General features: G+C 59.2%; 1 protein-coding gene across 9 annotated transcripts in view; it reads left to right on the top strand.

Annotated features, from left to right (window-relative positions):
• Positions 1–18,658, top strand: part of APBA2 (amyloid beta precursor protein binding family A member 2) — a 121,079-nt gene extending 102,421 nt beyond the window's left edge. For 4 of the 9 annotated variants that reach the window (XM_008017211.3, XM_038009772.2, XM_038009776.2 and 1 more), the window contains 6 exons: positions 1,558–1,743; positions 5,371–5,550; positions 6,584–6,796; positions 8,221–8,340; positions 13,776–13,916; positions 17,387–18,658. In XM_008017211.3, coding sequence (XP_008015402.1) covers positions 1,558–1,743; positions 5,371–5,550; positions 6,584–6,796; positions 8,221–8,340; positions 13,776–13,916; positions 17,387–17,458 — 912 coding nt within the window. In that variant the 3' untranslated portion in view covers positions 17,459–18,658. Of the gene's footprint in view, positions 1–1,557; positions 1,744–3,420; positions 4,163–5,243; positions 5,551–6,583; positions 6,797–8,220; positions 8,341–13,775; positions 13,917–17,386 lie in introns of those variants that run through there. The other 5 variants (XM_073012005.1, XM_073012002.1, XM_073012004.1 and 2 more) reach the window with 2 other exon arrangements.
• The last annotated feature ends 28 nt before the right edge of the window (positions 18,659–18,686 follow it).

Genomic DNA, 18,686 nt, shown 5'->3' with positions numbered 1-18,686 from the left:
GCTGGAGAGGAGGGAACAGGTGAGAGAGACTGGGAAGGCCAAAGTAGCCAGTCAGGGCAGGAGAGCAGATGCGGCCATGTTGGTTGGCAGCCTCTGTCTGTGAGGAGGAGGAGGGATCTGCCATTGATAGGAGCTGGGGAAGAAACATGTTTCTGACACCTGGGGATTGATGCAGGCATTTATGACAGTGCAGAAATCAGGAGATGCTGAAGAGCCACTCCAGCTGTTTCAGGGTCCCTCCCTGGAAGGTGACTCTTGTGGTTATGAAACACCCTCATGGCTTTGGCCAGAAAAAACATCAGCTGCAGAGACAAAGGTGAAGCAGCATTTGCTGCAAAGTGGATTCTGTGAGGAAGACATGAGGTCCAGAGGTTGCAGAAACACTCAAGTTTCTTTTGTGAACAGAGGACAAAAGCATAAAAGACCAGTGGATTAATTTTTCTGAGCTTTGTGTGCAGTCTTGTTAGGTAGGGGTTGTGGGCAAGATGCTGGCTGGAGATTCCTGTCCAAGGACAAAAGCCATCAGGAGTCATGGGCCTGCCAGAGGCCGAGGGAACTGAAGTCAGGTGGGCTACTTCGGTGTCTCCTGACCCAGGCCCAGGCTGTTTGGGCTCCCTGGGAAGAGCTCAATGAGTGACAAACATTGGCCTTGATGCTTTCCTCTTCTGCACGGCAGGAAGGCCAGGCCAGGCCACTCCTGGGCCCATATGGGAGAGCACCTTGTTCAGGAGGGACCCTTCTCCAGAGCCATGAGTGGCTTCTCATCTGGGAGCAAATGGGTTTCACTATATGGCAAGCCCCTGCTCCAGCAGAGACAGCCCGAGAGCTCACCTGACATCACGCCTCCCTGGGTTCCACACAGTCCATTTGGGAAGCTGGGACTGAGATGCGGGCAGAGTGACTTTGACTGTGAACCAGTACCCTAAAACGCTCTGTTAACTAGGGCCGTGGTTCTCAACCAGCGTGATTTTTGTCCCCCAGGGGACATTTAGCAATGGCTGGAAATAATTTATGTTCTCACACTTGGGAAGGGGGAGGTGCTACTGGCATCTCCTGGGTAGAGGCTTGGAATGCTCCTAACACCTTGCAGTGCACGTGACAGCCCTCCACAATAAAGAATGATCCGGCCCCAAATGTCAGGAGAATCAGGGTTGCAAAACTTGAATAATTGGAGTGCCTTTTTTTTTTTTTTTTTTTTTTTTTTGAGATGGAATTTTGCTCTTGTTGCCCAGACTGGAGTGCAGTGGCGCGATCTCGGCTCGATGCATCCTCTGCCTTCCGGGTTCAAGCGATTCTCCTGCCTCAGCCTCCCGAGTATCTGGGATTACAGGCACCTGCTACCACGCCCAACTATTTTTTTTTTTTTTTTTAGTAGAGACAGAGTTTCACCATGTTGGCCAGGCTGGTCTTGACCTCCTGACCTCAGGTGGTCCACCTGCCTCGGCCTCCCAAAGTGCTAAGATTACAGGCTTGAGCCACCGCACCTGGCCCTGTTGTGCTTTTTAATGGCTTGTCCCAGTAGTGTTTCCTGACGTGGCGCTGTCTCCCTCCCGACAGGAAACCATGATGGACCACGCCTTGCGTACCATCTCCTACATTGCCGACATTGGGAACATTGTGGTGCTGATGGCCAGACGCCGCATGCCCCGGTCAGCCTCTCAGGACTGCATCGAGACCACACCCGGGGCCCAGGAAGGCAAGAAGCAGTATAAGATGATCTGCCATGTGTTCGAATCAGAGGATGTAAGTAAACTCTTGCCAGGGCACTCCCCTCCCAAGGTTCACCGCCCAGGGCGGCTCCAGAATCCAGGCACTGTGGACACCACCCTCAGGTGGAAACCCTCCGTGCCGTTATTGATGTTTCCAGTGGATGAGTGATCTTTTGCATACTCTTTGGGTTTGCAAAGATAGTGAACACAGTCTTATTCTACTTCTTGAAACAGGTTCTTCAGGAGCTGTTTATAAATTGAGCCATGGTTAAATATATGAGGGAGCTGTTTGAAGAAATCCCTTTACAAAACATTTTCTCTACTCAAAATGAAGTTAATCTTTGCGTAACTTTTGTTATTAAAATGCAAATTTTCGCATGGCCCCCGGCATGCTGTATAAAGAAGGCACATCTGCACATGAGGCTTAGTTCTGCCTTTGCGTGTGGTATGTCTTCCGAGCAAGTAAAAAGTGATTCTGAAGTATAAGATACCAAAGACTCAGGAAAAGATCGCAAGCCCTTTGGCTCCCTTCTTGGGCTGGAGAAGAGCATTGTTTTTAGCCTGGAGGGGGACAGAGGGACTGAGGAAGGAGCAGCAGGGCCAAGAGGGGAACTCAGAGAGGAACTGTCCTTCCTGGAGGCTAATCTTACTCACAGACCAGCAGCGGGGCTGCTGGTGAGCCAATTTTGTGGCTGTTGCCAGAGTGAAGTTTTAAGAAATGATCTATGGCTGGGCACTGTAGCTCATCATGCCTGTAATCCCAACACTTTTGGGAGGCCGAGGTGGGTGGATCACCTGAGGTCAGGAGTTCAAAACCAACCTGGCCAACATTGTGAAACCCTGTCTCTACTAAATATACAAAAAATTAGCCAAGCATGGTGGCGCGTGCCTGTAATCCCACTTGGGAGGCTGAGGCCAGAGAATTGCTTGAACCCGGGAGGCGGAGGTTGCAGTGAGCTGAGATCAAGCCATTGCACTCCAGCCTGGGTGACAAGAGTGAAACTCTGTCTCAAAAAAAAAAAAAAAAAAAAAATCTATCCTTCATGGGCACTTGGCCAGGGCATTCTTTTTCACATAAGGACTTGAGGGTGTCTCAGGACCTGGGCAATAGGGAAGGGTCCCCATATTGTCATGATCCTGACATACGGCATGGGAAATGAAGACAGGGTTCAAACCTGTGGCTGGCACAGTCATCTGCTTCCTGAGAAGCTGGGTCCACTTGAAATGCCTCAGCGCAGTGGCAGATTTACAGGGGGGAGAGGGCATTTCAACAGCGCACTCACACATTCCTTCCACCGCTACACGGAGACCCCCGAAACCTGGATGGGCATTTCTGTGTGACTGAGGGCTGAGGGTGTCTGAGAGACCTGCCACGGGCGTGGGCCACAGGTGCTGGTGGAATGAGGCCAGGGGCAGGCCCAGTGGCAAAGGGTGGCAGTCAGTTGGTGAGAGTTTCCGAGGGGCACTGAGAGCCCCCAGGTGCAGCCGACGCGGAGGGTTAAAGCCAGGGGATGCCGGATTGGGTAGATGATGTGAGGCTGAGAGGCGGGGTAGATGAGGCCCAGGGTGGTCCTGCCCGCACAGCAGCCTCCCCGTCCCCACCTCTCCAGCGCCTGCAGGCTCTGCCCACAGCCTACCTGCAGGAGGCCGCTTTAGCTCCTGGGTGGGGCCTGGGCTGGACTCCTGGCCTCACAGCAGTGAACTCCCACAGGCTTGGCTGCGAGCTGGGGCTGGCAGGGCGACCCCTTCTCTGAAGCACCAGCCGCAGAGCGAGCCCCCTGAACCCCACACCTCGCAGGAGGCAGCCGGGACCCGGAATGGAGGCAGCGGCTGGCTGCACACCAGCGGGCCTGATGACGCCTGGAGGAGGCGCAGCCCCGTGGAGCCGGCTCCTGAGCTTGGAGCTTCCGCGGGGGCGGAGGATGTCGTCCAAGGGGAGGAAGAATGGGGGTGGCCCGAGGGAGACCAAGTGGAGTCCAAGGGCCGTGGGTGGTGGAGCTGGGCTTCCGGGCTCCCGTGCTCTCAGGCCGCCCTTCCCAGCCAGGTGGCAGCATCAGGTGGAGACAGAAGCAGAGGCTTGGGGGCCACCCTGCGCCCCGGAACCCTGAGATCCCGGGCGGGTGGGGCAGGGACCCCCGCCGCCCTCCACTTCTCCCGGAGGCCCGACCCTTTCCTGCGCGGGCGCTGCCCCCGACCTCCCGCCGAGCCCCATCAGTTCGCCAACTCCGCAGGCCGGCCCGGCGGCGCCATCTGGCGGTCCCCGGGCGTCGCGCCCCCAGCCGGGTCTGGCAGCAGCGGCAGAGACGCTGGGCGTGGGAACTGGCAAGTCCTGGAAACCAATTAGGGCCCCTCAGGGAGGGCAGTTCCACGCCTGCTGGAGGGAAGGTCGCCTGCTGCGCGCTTCTAATCCGGCCCAGCTTGCCTTTCCCAATGCATACATTCATCTGCTACTCTTACATCCTGCCACGTGGAGAGTGGGAAGGGAATTGAGGCCAAAGCCCTTGTTTCACCTGTTTTGGGATCCTGTTGAGTAGGAGTTTGCTGGGGGCGCCCGTGCAGAACCCCCTTGAGGGCAGCTGGGGAGGCAGGTGAGGAGCAGGACAGAGCATAAGGAGGGGCTCACACAGCCCAGAGCCTGGCGGGCGGCCCGCTGTGGGCTGAGACGTCATCGAGGTTGCCAAGAGCCCCACCACGCTCCCACGGCTGCACAGCTGCCAGCCTGCTTGGTGACCTCTGGGAACTCAGTACAGCTCTCACCTCCCACTGTCAACTGTCTGCGCCCCAGCAGGCGACCCGCCAAGCCCTGAGTGCTGTTTCGATGTCCAGGCCTCTGCCATGTCAGAGTCGGTGATGTCCACTGAAGCAGCTCAGTGGAAGTAGAAGCGACGTGCTCCGTAGGGCCTGTGTGGAGTCCCAGGTCTCATGTCTTGCAAGCCCAGCCTGGCACAGCCACATGTCCCTAGTGGGCACTGGGTTCTGTTGCTACCAATAAATACATGCAGGGTAGACAACTAGCAGCATGATGCTCCCGGAAAACACACTGAAAGTCCATTTTCGTCATAAGATGAGTGGAAAGGAAATACAGATGGGGCCGGGTGCAGTGGCTCACACCTGATGCCAGCACTTTGAGAGGCCAAGGCAGGAGGATCATTTGTGTCCAGGAGTTTGAGACTAGCCTGGGCAATATGGCAAGACCCCCATCTCTACAAGAAACAGTTTTTAATTAGCTGGATGTGGTTGTGCTCACCTGTATTCCCACTCCAGTCTGGGCAACAGAGCCAGACCTCATCTCAAAAAAAAAAAAAAAAAGCAAAAATATGACATGTAATCAATAATTCATTGTTGTCCTAGACTTTGTTTGAAACAGCTTTGACCTGGAGCGTCTGGGTCATGCCACAGCTTAGGCAGGGACAGTCAGGAGCAGACCCTTCGGGGTTCAGGGCAACACTGGGGTTCGCTCACGGTGGGGTGCTGGTGGGAGACAGCCTTTAACAGATGAGGGAGGGCCCCCAGTTTCTTTCTTGTTCTTCTAAGCTGGAACAAGGCCCCCTTGAAGGCTTACGGGTGCATCCTGCACCCAGCCCTGCCACAGCCCCTGTTGAGGAGGCCGCGGGGAGCCGGTGCCGCATGCCTGTCTCCAGCAGGCCTGCCCTCTGCGCAGGCCCAGCTCATCGCCCAGTCCATCGGCCAGGCCTTCAGCGTGGCCTACCAGGAGTTCCTGCGAGCCAATGGCATCAACCCCGAAGACCTGAGCCAGAAGGAGTACAGCGATATCATCAACACCCAGGAGATGTACAACGACGACCTCATCCACTTCTCCAACTCGGAGAACTGCAAGGAGGTAAGCCACGCCCACCGGCCTCAGGGAGGCCACATTTGCCAGCTTCTGCTCCCTGAGCTCCTGCAGAGCGAGCCTTCCCGGGGTCCTCACGCACACCCTTGCCTTCCATCAGACTCGAGTGCGGCCCGGAATGTGCGCCTCGCTCCTGCCTTCCAGCTGAGCGCTTGCGTGTGAAATGAGGTGTTTGTAACAAAGAAGCTGATTACAGTCGGCTTTAATGACCTCGAAAATGTGCCTTTTAATGCTGCTGTTATCAACCAGCGCTCAGCACCCGGGAGATATTTCTGAAAAGCATGTGGTATCTCTAAAGGGAGCTTGGGTGCTCTGGCAGGGGAGGCTAGAAACCACCAGTAGCAGAGGCCTAGCTGGTCCCAGTGGCTTCCCCCAGGGGACTTTGGAAAGTTCTTATGGGCAGAGGAGCAAATACCCTGGGGATGGCCCGTGCCTCGACTGTTTGTTGAAGGGCTGAGTTATTCTGTCTGCGGTGGATGAGTGGATGGCCTCTGCTGCTTGTTGAAGGGGTGAATGCGTGATCCTGGTTTCTTGCTGAAGCCATTCCAGGCAGTTTCCAAGACAGTGACCTTTGAGAGGAAGTAAAAGTAGAAGGACTTTTCCAACAAGAGTGAAGGCCGGGGCAGGCTATGGGTGCTGGAGTCTGAGAGCATTCCTCTGGCCTCTGTGGGTGTGGTGGGGTGGAAGGAGCGGGAACCAGGACTCTGGAGCCCTGCTTCGGGTGGGAAGGTCAGTGTTGGGCGTGGGTAGGGATGGAGTCAATGCCGGGCATGGGTGGGGATGGGGGTCTGTACTTCCAGGTTCCCAGGATTGCTGGGTGGACCCCAGGGAGGCATGGGAGCCAGAGTGGGGTGGGCAGGGCCTCTAGCCCAAGACCTCTCCTGGCTGAGATGAGCCAGCCTTGGATCCCATGGCAGGGCGGAATGTGCTGGGACAGGGTCAGCCTCATCCTCCTGTGGGTCCTTGGCAGAGGCCCCAGTCCCTGCCGCCAGCCCCTCTCACACCGCTGACCCCTTTGCAGCTGCAGCTGGAGAAGCACAAGGGCGAGATCCTGGGTGTGGTGGTGGTGGAGTCAGGCTGGGGCTCCATCCTGCCCACGGTGATCCTGGCCAACATGATGAATGGCGGCCCGGCTGCCCGCTCAGGGAAGCTGAGCATCGGGGACCAGATCATGTCCATCAATGGCACCAGCCTGGTGGGGCTGCCGCTCGCCACCTGCCAAGGCATCATCAAGGTGGGCACCCTAGGACCCTCCGCCCAGGGGTCACCTCAGCCCTGCCCCACTTGATTCCCACTTTGCTGCAATCCGCACTTCACCCACGGTGAAACTGAGGGCCAGGGAGACCCACCTGGTGACTGGTCGATGATGGCATCAAAATTTGAACTCAAGACCATTTCCCATGTCTGAATCAGAGGTGGCCCCGGGCTGCCCTGGGGTGGCAGGGGAGGGGTTGTCTGAGCCCTGTATTGAGCCATGTGGCCCTGGGCAAGGGCCCAAGGACCAGTGAGTATACAGTGACCAGCTTATCCTGTTTTGCCTGGGACTTTGCCAGGTTAGCGCTGAAAGTCCCGCTTCCGGGAAACCCCTTCAGTGCTCTTGGGCTGGGGAGGTGGGGCACCCTGCATGGGTTGAGTTCTGGGACACAGGTTCCCTTAAGTAAGGAGGCCACCCTGACCGTCAGACTCGTGAGCTTGCAGCTTTGGGAGGTGCTGCCTGTCGCTGTCAGGGGTCAGGCAGAAGGGTCACCGGCAGGTGGGGTGGGGGCCTTCACACTGACCGCTTGCGGAGGAGCGGGCTCTGCCTGCTGCTGGTGACTCCTGTGACCCAGCTGTGGCCTGGCCCCCAGCCCTCTGTGGCATGTTCCTCCCCACCCTGCTGTGGTCTTGGTGCTGGAGAGAACACCGTCCTCCTCTTTGTTCAGCGTGAGAGGTGAAGGGCCTTCCCCAGGCCAGAGCATCCCATAGACTGGCTCTTGGAGCTCGGCCGGCAGAGCTTCTGCCCGATGGGCAGCCACACAAAGAGACATGGGAGAGGCCTCTGCCAGCGAGGTCTCATCAGCCGAGGTCCCCACTCCCAGGGCTGCAGCTCCCAGGTGGAGGCTTGAGTTCCTCCCCGTGCCTCTTCACCCCCACCGGACCCCAGCGGCCTGGCACACCCACTGACAGTTGCGTCCTCTCTCAGAGATTTGCTGCACGATCACTCCCTGCCCTGCAGGAGGTCATCCTTGGAGGGCACTGGGTTTTGAGGAAGGTGTCCCCACATTCTTCCGTAGGAAGCTCTCCTGAATTTGGCATGATGATGGCCCCCTCGACACCCTGAGGGTGAACTGGTGCCAGGCGCATTGGTTCTGCCCAGTGGCACTCAGAGCCTGGGCTCACTCCCGCAGCGGCTCATCTTCCCCAGGGCAGAGGTGCCCTGAGCATGGTGGGAAAGAGGGCGCAGTGCCGCCCTGGAAACCTGGCAGCTCTGGGAAGGGCCAGAGCGAGGCTCGTCCTCACTGTACAGAGGGGCTACCGAGGCTAAGAGGGGAATGCCTGCCTGCCTCACCCAGTGTGCGTCCTCGCTGCCCCCGGCCTCTGCCCTGCCAGCCTCCCCCATCCTGGGTCAGGCTTGATGTCTAAGGCCCAGCCTTTGACTCCTATCCCCATGCTCTGCAGGGCCTGAAGAACCAGACACAGGTGAAGCTCAACATCGTCAGCTGTCCCCCGGTCACCACGGTCCTCATCAAGCGGCCAGACCTCAAGTACCAGCTGGGCTTCAGCGTGCAGAATGGCATTGTGAGTCCCCCCTCCTGCCGTAGGCTGCCACCACCGCTGCAGGGCCCAGGGAGGGAGAGCAGCTCCCGTCTGATGGGACAGGCTATGCCTGGCAGCCTGGCAGGACCTGACCCATGGGTGCAGCTGCCCACAGCCAGGCCACCCGGGACAGGAACTTTCCACGGCTCTCTGGGAGGTCCTGGGTAGAAGGGGAGGGCCAGGGCCAGGGCATGGCCGTGGATTGGGCCCCTGCAGCCTTTCCCAGGTGCCCTTGTCCCCACAGTGGCTGTCGCCTGCTTTGGAGGGAGGGCAGCAGGCTTCGCCAGCACTGTGGCTTGGACACAACCAGTCGTGGCATCACTTACTATGCTCAACAAACAGATGCTCACTCGTTCATTCATTCGTGTACTCATCATTCACTTGTTCACTCAGCCGTTCAGCAGACATCTGTGAAGTGCCTGCTCTGTGTTAGGCTTTGCACCAGGCAATGGGAAGCCTGGAGTGCTTCCTGGAGGAGGTGATGCTGGGCTTGAGTGTGGTTCTGGCCAAAAACCTGTGCCAGTTCCCCGGGCCAAAGTTCTTTAGCCCAGAGTTTCCACCCTCTCATTGACCTGCGTTTGGCTGGCCAGAATTCTCTTTCCTTTGTTTTCCCTCCTGCAAAAGACCCAGAGGGGAGAGATGTGGCCACTAAATGGAATAAAGAAGAAAAGGGCTGGCAATACCCAAATTGTTTAAATCAGCCCTGAGTATGAGGGAGCATAGGAGGAGAGACATTGCGGGCTGGAGTGGAGTGGTGTGGAGGCGACGGGGAGGACGCGTGCCCACCCACAGCCACAGAGGAAAGACAGTGGGAGAACATTCTAGAAGGACTACCAAATCTTCTCCATTGTTTTCTGGTGAAGCAGCGTAGAGGGGTATACCCACCGTCAGGGTGGAGTCACAGGGCTTGGGCTCAGGGCCCATCTCTGACCCTGCTGTGTTAGAGTAAATTTGCTCCTATAAAAAAGATTCCACAAATCTTCATATGCTGAGAGCTGACTGCTTATTCGTGCTGCAGTCTGATTTGCAGGGGGGGTGGGGGCGAGCTTCACTCCACAGAGCCACTCAGGGGCCCAGGCTCTGCCCTCAGCTGGGCTTCCGCAGCCCCCACTGGGAGCTCTGTGTCTGGCTGCCACTGCAGGAAGACAGGCAGCTCGGAAGACCTTGTGAAGGTTTTTAGGACCAGGGAAGAAGTGGCCCTTGTCATTTCTGCCCACAGCCCACTGGCCAGATAGCTCAGCCACAGACCCATGGGAAGCGGGGCCAGCTGGCGCCCAGAACGAAGAGGGACGGGGCATCGCCAGTGTCAGCCATACCTTCCCGGCTGTGTGACCCTCGGCAAGTCACTTAACACTCACTGGATTCCCCTCAAAAGGTGCTTGTGAAGATCAGCAGAGAAAATCCATAACGTACCCCAGGCTACCCAAGGTGGGCTCGCTGGTCCTAGTCTCTGCCAAGGAGGAAGGCCCGTGGCCCCTGGAGCTGGCACAGGTGCCGGGACAAGTTGTCTGCACCCCACTTGGGACTTCTGTCCAGGACAGTGCGCCTGCCGCAGGAGCTGGCCAGGTGGTGGTCTGGCCTGGGCCAGCTCTGCCTGACTGCTCTGCACACATGTGGCCTGGGCACAAGCAGTTGCCCCAGCTCATTTGCAGGCTCTGCAGAAAGTCAGCTGGGCCCTGTCTGCAGCTGCTGTGAGCACTTTGTGGACGGGCATGGCTGGGCCCCAGGGAGGAGGCCTGGGAGAGCCTTCTGGGCTCCCGCCCCCCAACCGTCACCAGGTCCTGCCTGTGTGCCTCCCACCCCAGCACTGGGGACAGTGGAGGAAGCTGGGGACTGGCAGCCCTGCAGCCCTCATGAGGAGCTGTGCTGTGCAGAGCCTGGGGCGCTGTGTGGTGTCCCCGGGCTGCCCCTGCCTGGCCAAGCCTGGTGACTACACAGTCTTTGCCTCCTGAGTGGCACTGGGGAGCTGCTTGTTCCTGTTCCCGCACCCGCTTGCCCAGCGTAGGAGGCAGGTGGGCCTGGGTTAGTGGCCAGTGCTGCTCCCTGACAGCCCCGCAGGAGAGGGCCTTTCCCCACCACAAGGTGGCCTGGGGGCTGCCCACTCTTAGGGCCTGCGACTATAGCCCTGCCCAGGATGAGTTTGATGCCCCCTCAGTCTGCTGGTGTCCCCCAAACTATAACCGTGTGAGGAGCACAGGAACTGGAGCAGCTGGGGCACACAGGAGTTTAGTGACTTGCCCCAGGTCACACAGCCATGTGGAGCACTGGTGGGGAGAGGGGAAGAAGAGACAAGGAAGGGAGGACTCCAGTTTGTGTTTTGTGGGGGCTAGATTAACTTGAATGGGAAAGGAGGGGACAGTTGGAACAGCCCAGCCAAGCCTAGGTGCAGGGTTCTGTGCCTTCCTTCCCAGAGAGCCAGAGAGTGCAATGGGCGAGTGTGAAGCCCGGGCGGAGGGCAGTGGATGGAGACCAGGGCTGTCTCCAGCTGCCTTCTGGGGCTGGTGCGGGGAGTCTGGAGAGCTCCCGAAGATGGGACTGGGTGGGTCCAAGTGGCCAGGAAGCTGAGGGTGGTGGTGTGGATGGGCGTTTCTCAAAAGATTAGAGGGTGCAGGGTTGAGGGCAGCAGCAGACTTGCGGGGCCTGGAGTGAGGAGGGGGTCATGCAATTCTGAAGACAAAATCTCCGGGGTGGCAATGTGAAAGAGAGGGTGCCACCCACTGCTTGGTGTCTCTGCCCTGGATCTGGGGTCTGAGTTCCGGAGTGATGGAGGGGACCAAGCGTCTGTGAAACTTGGGGGGTGGTCTGGGGTCACGACTGGGGACGAGGAGGGTCTGAAGGTCCCATTCCTGCTCGTGGATGCGCTGCTGTTCCACCTTCTGGCCTCCGCCTCCCTGTCTGTGAAACGGGTCCCACTTCCTTGAAGCCCCAGTGCTCAGGATGCAGGGGACAGGCTGGCAGCTGAGGGGAGGGTCAAATGCTGGCTCTCAGGGGCTTTCCCCAAGATACAGGACAGCTCACCCTGAGAGTGCCAGGGAGGGCTGGATGAAGCGAATGAACTGGCATGGTTCTGTCCTGGTTATGATCCATCTCCCCAGTGATCCAGAAAATGGCACGCAGGCGGCCCTACAGATCAGTCACCATCTCTGCGTGGCTCGGCTGCCTGGCGGTAAATACCAGGCCCCTCAGACCCCCAAGTGCGGACCCCACCTTTTGCACCTGCCTCATGAGTGCCCGTGGCCATGGCGGGGGTTGAGGGTAGGGGCTGGCTGTCCCTCTTTGGCCCTCTGTGCACCTAGACACAGAGGCTGTCACAGTGGCTGCCACCTGTCCCCCTGTAGGCCAGGACTCACCTACCCTAGGGACTTGTCCAGGCATCTGCCTGGCTGAGGTGCACCAGGGGCTCCAGGGAGCAATGAGCCTGGGATAACATTCAGGAGACCCGAGGGTGCTGGCTGCTCTGGTCTAAGCCACTCGTCCTTCACAGCGTGCTCAGGATGGGACCCACAGCCTGAGGGCCCTGGTCTCCACTTTCAGGACTCTGGTACCCTGGGTTCCTGCTCCCCCCGACCCTGTAGCAGTGCGGCTTTTCCCTCAGTGTCACCTCTCTGGGCCCCCTATCCCCACTATGCCCAGTGAAGCTCTCACCAGTGTCCTCCTGTCCTTGCCAGGCCCCCCGCCTGAAGTCCTGGCTCCAGCTGGCCTGGGACAGCCACAGGGCACCTTGTATCCCAGGAGCCAGTGGGCAGGGACGGCTGGTCCTCTCAGCCTCCACGTGCGCAGCCACCCGGGGAGCACGTGCGGGCGCTGGAGGATGCCTGGCTAGGAAATGGGGTCTATCAGCTCCTGCCCTGACCTGCAGCGGTTCTCCCCAGTGACTTCAGAAACATTCCCTGTGGCAGGTGGCAGTGCTTAGCATGCAGGGCGAGCAGTCAGATGAGATCTGGGCCTGCTGCAGAAATCTGGGTGCTGGTTTTGGGGGAGGGGGAGGCCCCCTCCCAGTTGTCTGTGTCTGCACGTGTGTGTGCACGCACGTGTGTCTGGGAGAGGTGAGTCTGCTTCTCCCATCCCAGGCCACTCACCTCCTGCCACGGCTCAGCACAGCCTCCTTTCTCCAGGATAAGAGGGTCCCGGGGCGAAGGAGCTGCGGTGTGGAATCTGCTTCTCCCTACCCCCTTCTCTTCTAGTCTTCATTCTCCTTGGACATCCATTTTTCTGGTTTTTGTTTCCATTTAAAAAATAACTGTGGTAAAATACATCTATAACATAAAATCGAGCATCGTAACCATTTTGAAGTGTGGAGTTCTGTGGCAGTCCATCTGCGTATCAGGCAGCCGTGGCCACTGTGCTCTCCTGCACGACTTCGTCCTACCCAATGGGAACTTTGTCCCCACTAAGCACCTCCACCCATTCCTCCTTCCCAACCCCTGGCAGCCCCCCACGTCTACTTTGTCTCTGTGATTCTGACTACCCCAGGTGCTGGGGTATCGCGCGGTGTTTGTCCGTGTGCCTGGCCTGTCTCACGCAGCGCAGTGTCCCTGAGGTCTGTCCGTGCTGTAGCGCGCGTCGGACTCTCCTTCCTCTCCAGGGCTGAGTGCTGTTTCCCCGCAGGCCTAGAGCACATTCTGTTTCTCCGCTGGTCCGTGCTGTCACCCTCGGCTGTTGTGAACGCTGCTGCCGTGAACACGGGTGTGCAGGGCGCCTGTTTTCCAGTCTGTCCAGTCTCATGGTCACAGGCGCTCCCAGGCCCTCTTGTCCCTCTGTTTGACATCACTTTTAAGCTGGAAATGGAAACCCCCCCCCCCCCCCCACTGCACTCCAGCCTGGGTGACAGAATGAGACCCTGTCTCCAAAAAACACAGAACCAGTGTGTTTGGCACAAAATGCCATTATGTCACCTGGTGGGGAGGATATAGGAATAAAAGTGACTCTCCCCTGCCTATGTAGAGCATTTGGGCATCTGGCAAACAGAGCCTTCCCTTGACAGAACAGATGCCCCACCTTTCTGGTGGCCAGGGGACAGGCTGCCTCTCCTTTCCCGCCCACCCACCAGCTAAGTGCCTGTCTTCCAGGATGGTAACCAGGCTCAGCTGCAGGAGGCCAGGTGGCAGTGGCCTTGGGCTATGTCACCAGTCTCCAGCCTGACCACAAAGGGAGGGGCCCTGGGGGAGGTGCGGCTGCGGACTGGTTCCACCGTGGGAGTTAGAAAACATGTTGGTTCCCCACACACCATGGCATTGACTCTCTTGTTTTAAGGAAACACACTTCAGATCATAAGTGTTGCCGTGTGAGTCAGCGAATTGCACGTGCACGTATTCATGTGGCGCTTTTCCCCCCTCGTGTCCTGTCTCTGGAGACATGGTGGAGTGCCTGTCGGGTGTGGCAGGAACACGTGTGCTGACCTAGCCATGTCTGCTTAGATTTGCAGCCTCATGAGAGGGGGTATTGCCGAGCGAGGGGGCGTCCGCGTTGGCCACCGCATCATCGAGATCAACGGGCAGAGCGTGGTGGCCACAGCCCACGAGAAGATAGTCCAAGCTCTGTCCAACTCGGTCGGAGAGGTAAGGAGGGACTTTGGGTGGGTGTGCCTCTGCGTGCTGGTTCCCGTGTGCTCCCACCGGCCCTCCATGAGCCTCACCCGCTCCAGAGGACACAGGGCGTCTGAAGGCCAGCCAGGCTGTCTCCCACCGGGGCAGCTGTGACAAGGGTGAATGGAGTGGCAGGTGATGCGGGGCCATCCCGGTCTGGCTCTAACTGAGCAGCCAGGAGGGCACAGGCTGCTGGGGGTGCTCCCTGAACACTACTTTTGGGACTGGACCTGTACGTCCAGTTCAGAAGCTCTGCAGGGCACACGGCTCTGGCCACCCTGGCAGGCTTGCCTCTCTGCCCCTGTTGGCCATCCCCTCCCACAGCCAGGCTGCTTGCCCTGTCCCGCTTCACTGGCTGAAGCCCCCAGTCCAGTTCTTTCTGGCATCGCTTCCACAGCAGTGCGAGGATGGTGTGGGGGAGGCGCCGGTCTTCCTCCAGAGCGCACAGGGCGGCAGGATCACTGGGAGGACGGATGGTGCTGGGGGGCGGGGGTGGCACGTACACTGGGGGAGGCCTGGCCAGCGTGCTGCGGGGCTGTGTGTGTGTGTGTGTGGTGTGTGTAGTGTGAGTGGGTGTGGGGCTGTGTGTGTGTGGTGTGTGTAGTGTGAGTGGGTGTGGGGCTGTGTGTGTGGTGTGTGTAGTGTGAGTGGGTGTGGGGCTGTGTGTGTGGTGTGTGCAGTGTGAGTGGGTGTGGGGCTGTGTGTGTGTGGTGTGTGTAGTGAGTGGGTGTGGGGCTGTGTGTGGTGTGTGTAGTGTGAGTGGGTGTGGGGCTGTGTGTGTGTGGTGTGTGAGTGGGTGTGGGGCTGTGTGTGTGTGGTGTGTGTAGTGTGAGTGGGTGTGGGGCTGTGTGTGTGTGGTGTGTGTAGTGTGAGTGGGTGTGGGGCTGTGTGTGTGGTGTGTGTAGTGTGAGTGGGTGTGGGGCTGTGTGTGTGGTGTGTGTAGTGTGAGTGGGTGTGGGGCTGTGTGTGTGTGGTGTGTGTAGTGTGAGTGGGTGTGGATGTGTGAGCATGGGTGTGTGTGGAATGTGATGTATGAGTGTGGGTGTGAGTTTAAGTGTGGGCAGGTGTGGGAAATGGGTGTGTGTGTGCACATGTGGGTGTATGGGGTGCATGAGTGAGTGGGTGTGTGTGGCTGTGTGAATGTACCTGAGTGTGAGTGTGGAGGAGTGTCGGGGGGGGTGTGTGTGTGGATGTACGTGTGTGTGAGACAGCATGGGGTGTGTAGGAGTGCAAGTGTGGGTGTGTGCAGGGGTGTGTGGCTGTGGGTCTGTGAGTGGATGTGAGGTATGGGGGTGTGGAGTGTGAGTGGGTGTGAGTAGGGGTGTGTGAAGGGGTGTTCAGCACAAAGGGGCTTCAGGCTCTGTGGGAAGCACGGTGGTCACATGAACAGGGAGACTGAGAGCTGAGGAGCCCGGCCTGCAGAGGGGCCCGCTGGGGACCGGGCAGGGAGTTTGGGTCGGGGTCTGGGGACAGCAGTGGCAGGCTGGGCGGTCTGTGGCGCTTCCCCCGGCGGCCCTGTGGGGGCTGACTATGTGGAAACCATCCTTGCAGCCTGTGGGGTGGATGGGCGGAGGGGCCTCCAGTTCCTGTTCCTCAGATGAGGTCTCTTGGAGCCTCCTCAGGACACTCATATTTTGTGCACTGCAGGGTGTGCTGGGGGCTGGGAGGCCTGTTTTCCCCGTGCTGGTGAAGGCAGGGGCCGGCTCAGGAGGAGGAGGGTCCCTGTGCTGGTGAGGGCAGGGGCCGGCTCAGGAGGAGGAGGAGGGTCCCCGTGCTGGTGAGGGCAGGGGCCGGCTCAGGAGGAGGAGGAGGGTCCCCGTGCTGGTGAGGGCAGGGGCTGGCTCAGGAGGAGGAGGAGGGTCCCTGTGCTGGTGAGGGCAGGGGCTGGCTCAGGAGGAGGAGGGTCCCCGTACTGGCGAGGGTGGGGGCCGGCTCAGTTTTCCCCGTGCTGGTGAAGGCAGGGGCTGGCTCAGGAGGAGGAGGGTCCCTGTGCTGGTGAGGGCAGGGGCTGGCTCAGGAGGAGGAGGGTCCCCGTACTGGCGAGGGTGGGGGCCGGCTCAGTTTTCCCCATGCTGGTGAGGGCAGGGGCCGGCTCAGGAGGAGGAGGGGCCAGGCGGACACCAGCCTCCCTTTGATGGCATCAAAGAAAGGGAAAGCCGGTGTTCCCAAGTAGATGCTTTGAAGCGGCCGCCCCCATGGCCCTCAGCCCCACACCCGTGAGGGAATCCACCCGTGGAGGAGTGGGCGGGAGCACGGAGAAGAGGCAGGAGGCGGCCGGGGTGTAGGAACCCCTTCAGCCCTGCTGAGGTGATGGTGCCTGTTTCCAGGAGCCCTGAGCCCATGTGGGACATGAGTCACGGATAAACAAAGCTTGCAGTTGTGCGGGGCCTCGGGTGGGTGTCCGGTTGAGGAATGCCAGGGGGTGACTGATGGAGGAAGCCCGTGCCGGGGGCAGGAGCAGCAGAAACCTGCACTGGCCACACAGATCCCGGCGGGGGAGGGAGGGCAACACCTCAGAAGCAGAGCTGCACGATGTGCCTTTCCGGGCCGCTCAGCCCAGGACCCGAGACCTGCTCGCCTGAGGAGGGGCAGTGGCCGGGCAGCCGCACCCGGTGGGGAGGCCAGCAGCCCTGTGGCAGCCGACCCTGGCAGTGCAAGGGCCCCCGTCCCGAGGCCGCAGCCCAGCGCAGTCCCGGGCAGGACAGGGGACAGCGTCATGCTCAGCAGAGAAGTGGGCAGCAGAGGTGCCCTTCTGTTACTGAAGCAGACGTTTAGAGTGCTCCTTCCCAGTACCCCACAGAAGGATTATGAGGCGTGCCACCCACACGGTTGGTCTCCCTGGGCGGTGTGAGGCTTTGCTTGTGTACCTAGCCCCTTTGAAGCCAGGGCTCAATGCCAGGCCCCAAAGGGTCATTTGCTCACTGATCCCCAAAGGCTGGGGACTTGAGGTGCCCTGGGCCCCAGCGAGCCTGATCCCAGCCCCCAGCACACTTGCCTGGCCAGTGTTTGTTCTGTAAGAAGGGGCGTGTGTCTTCCCCTATTGGTCTCCTCCTCACTGAGGCAGACTGCGCCCATCGCAGTTTCTGCTGAGGCCTGGGCACCCCCAGCCAGCCCCAGTGGATGGGCAAACTGCTGTCACCGCTAGAAGTCCAATTTCTTACCCTCTGGGTGTCAGCAGGACTGGAAGCAAAACTAGCACTCAACCATGTAGATGCCTCTGGAGCCAGGGGTGGAGGCCCGGAATCTCGGTCTGCCTCATCTGGAAGGCATCCTAAGTGCCCCCAGGCCTAGGCAGTCTGGCCCTCCTCCTTCACTCTAAGAGATGGGCATTTGAAGCAGAACTCGGGGGTGGGGGGGGGGGGTCGCCTCTGTCGTTTGCTTTCACCTCATTGTGGGAGGGGCAGTGGGAGGGCAGCGGCTCAGCCTCCTGTGTCTGTTGGCAGATCCACATGAAGACCATGCCCGCCGCCATGTTCAGGCTCCTCACGGGCCAGGAGACCCCGCTGTACATCTAGGCCCCCCAGCCTGGCCACGCAGCCTGGACACCAGGCAGGGCCACCCGGGCCCGGAGGAGCTGGGAGCCGGGCCGCAGATTTGACCCCGACGCCACAGCCCAGCCACGGACACTGGCTCCCCAAAGGGCGTGTCCTCACCGCCCACTTGGTTTCTTTTCTTTGTTTTCATTTTGCCAAAAAGGGGTATGTCTTTATCAAAGGAGAGTCACAGAACAAATGTTTGTAAAGCGTTCAAGTATTTTGCCACGTTCTGGACTGTCTTCTCCCTGCACCAGCCAGGGTGTGTCTCGGTAGCTGTGCGTGGTGTGACCAGCCAGGGTGTGTCTCGGTAGCTGTGTGTGGTGTGGAATGTATGTCTTTCCTCCCTGAAGCTGTGTGGAGTGAACTGGCGCCTCCAAGAGCGGCGGCTCCCAGGGCAGGGCAGCCATCACCCCTGCCTCCCGCCCTCTTGGCCGGGATGTCTGGGGTCCTGTGGGGCCCCCGCAGTGGTCCCAAACAGCTGCCTCTGCCGCTGACTGCAGGGACACAGGCAGCCCGGCTCCCAGGACATGACTTGTAATGCAAGTTTGGGGACATGTGATGGATTGTAAATAAAGGATGATGGCCACAACACGAAAACTCCCTATTTATTTAGATACTGTTACTGTTTGGACTTTTATTTTGGCAGGCTGTTTTTCAGACTTGAGGGTTTTCCAGGGTGAACCATGACCACACCTGCCTCTCCTGTAGTCTCTTCCGGGCGCCCTCCCAGCCGGCTGCATCCCCGGGCAGGGCTCCCACAGAGACAGGGAGGGCGCAGGATCTGCCCCCGCTTTAAAGTCGATCTACACACACTCCCACGAACATGCTCCTTCGAGGAAACAAAACCCACGCTAGACCACGCGACCTCGGCCACACCGAAGGCAGCCAGCCGTGAGTGCAGACCCCTCAGCCAGCGTGGCACGGCAGCCCTGAGCAGTAGTGGTGTGTGCGTAGATCAAGTCAGATCTAGTCCAGCTCAGTTCATTAGCGATCCATGTAATCTGATGTCATCTTGTCCCGAAGTCTCTTTTCGGCCCAGGCCTTGAAGAATACACTGTGACTTAAGAAGCCTTACCACGCAGTAACTAAAGCTTTAGGATGACTGTATTCGAGGAGTGCCGTGTGTTGCATGCAGCTGCCCGTAGGAAGACTTTGCGCATATCACTAATAAACCTGAAGTCGTGATGAAAAGCCATGTGTGTGACTG

The sequence above is a fragment of the Chlorocebus sabaeus genome, chromosome 26, assembly GCF_047675955.1.
Source record: "Chlorocebus sabaeus isolate Y175 chromosome 26, mChlSab1.0.hap1, whole genome shotgun sequence".
Classification (NCBI taxonomy): domain Eukaryota; kingdom Metazoa; phylum Chordata; class Mammalia; order Primates; family Cercopithecidae; genus Chlorocebus; species Chlorocebus sabaeus.
The sequence above is the reverse complement of the archived record's forward strand: the minus strand, read 5'-3'. Positions and strand labels throughout refer to the sequence as shown.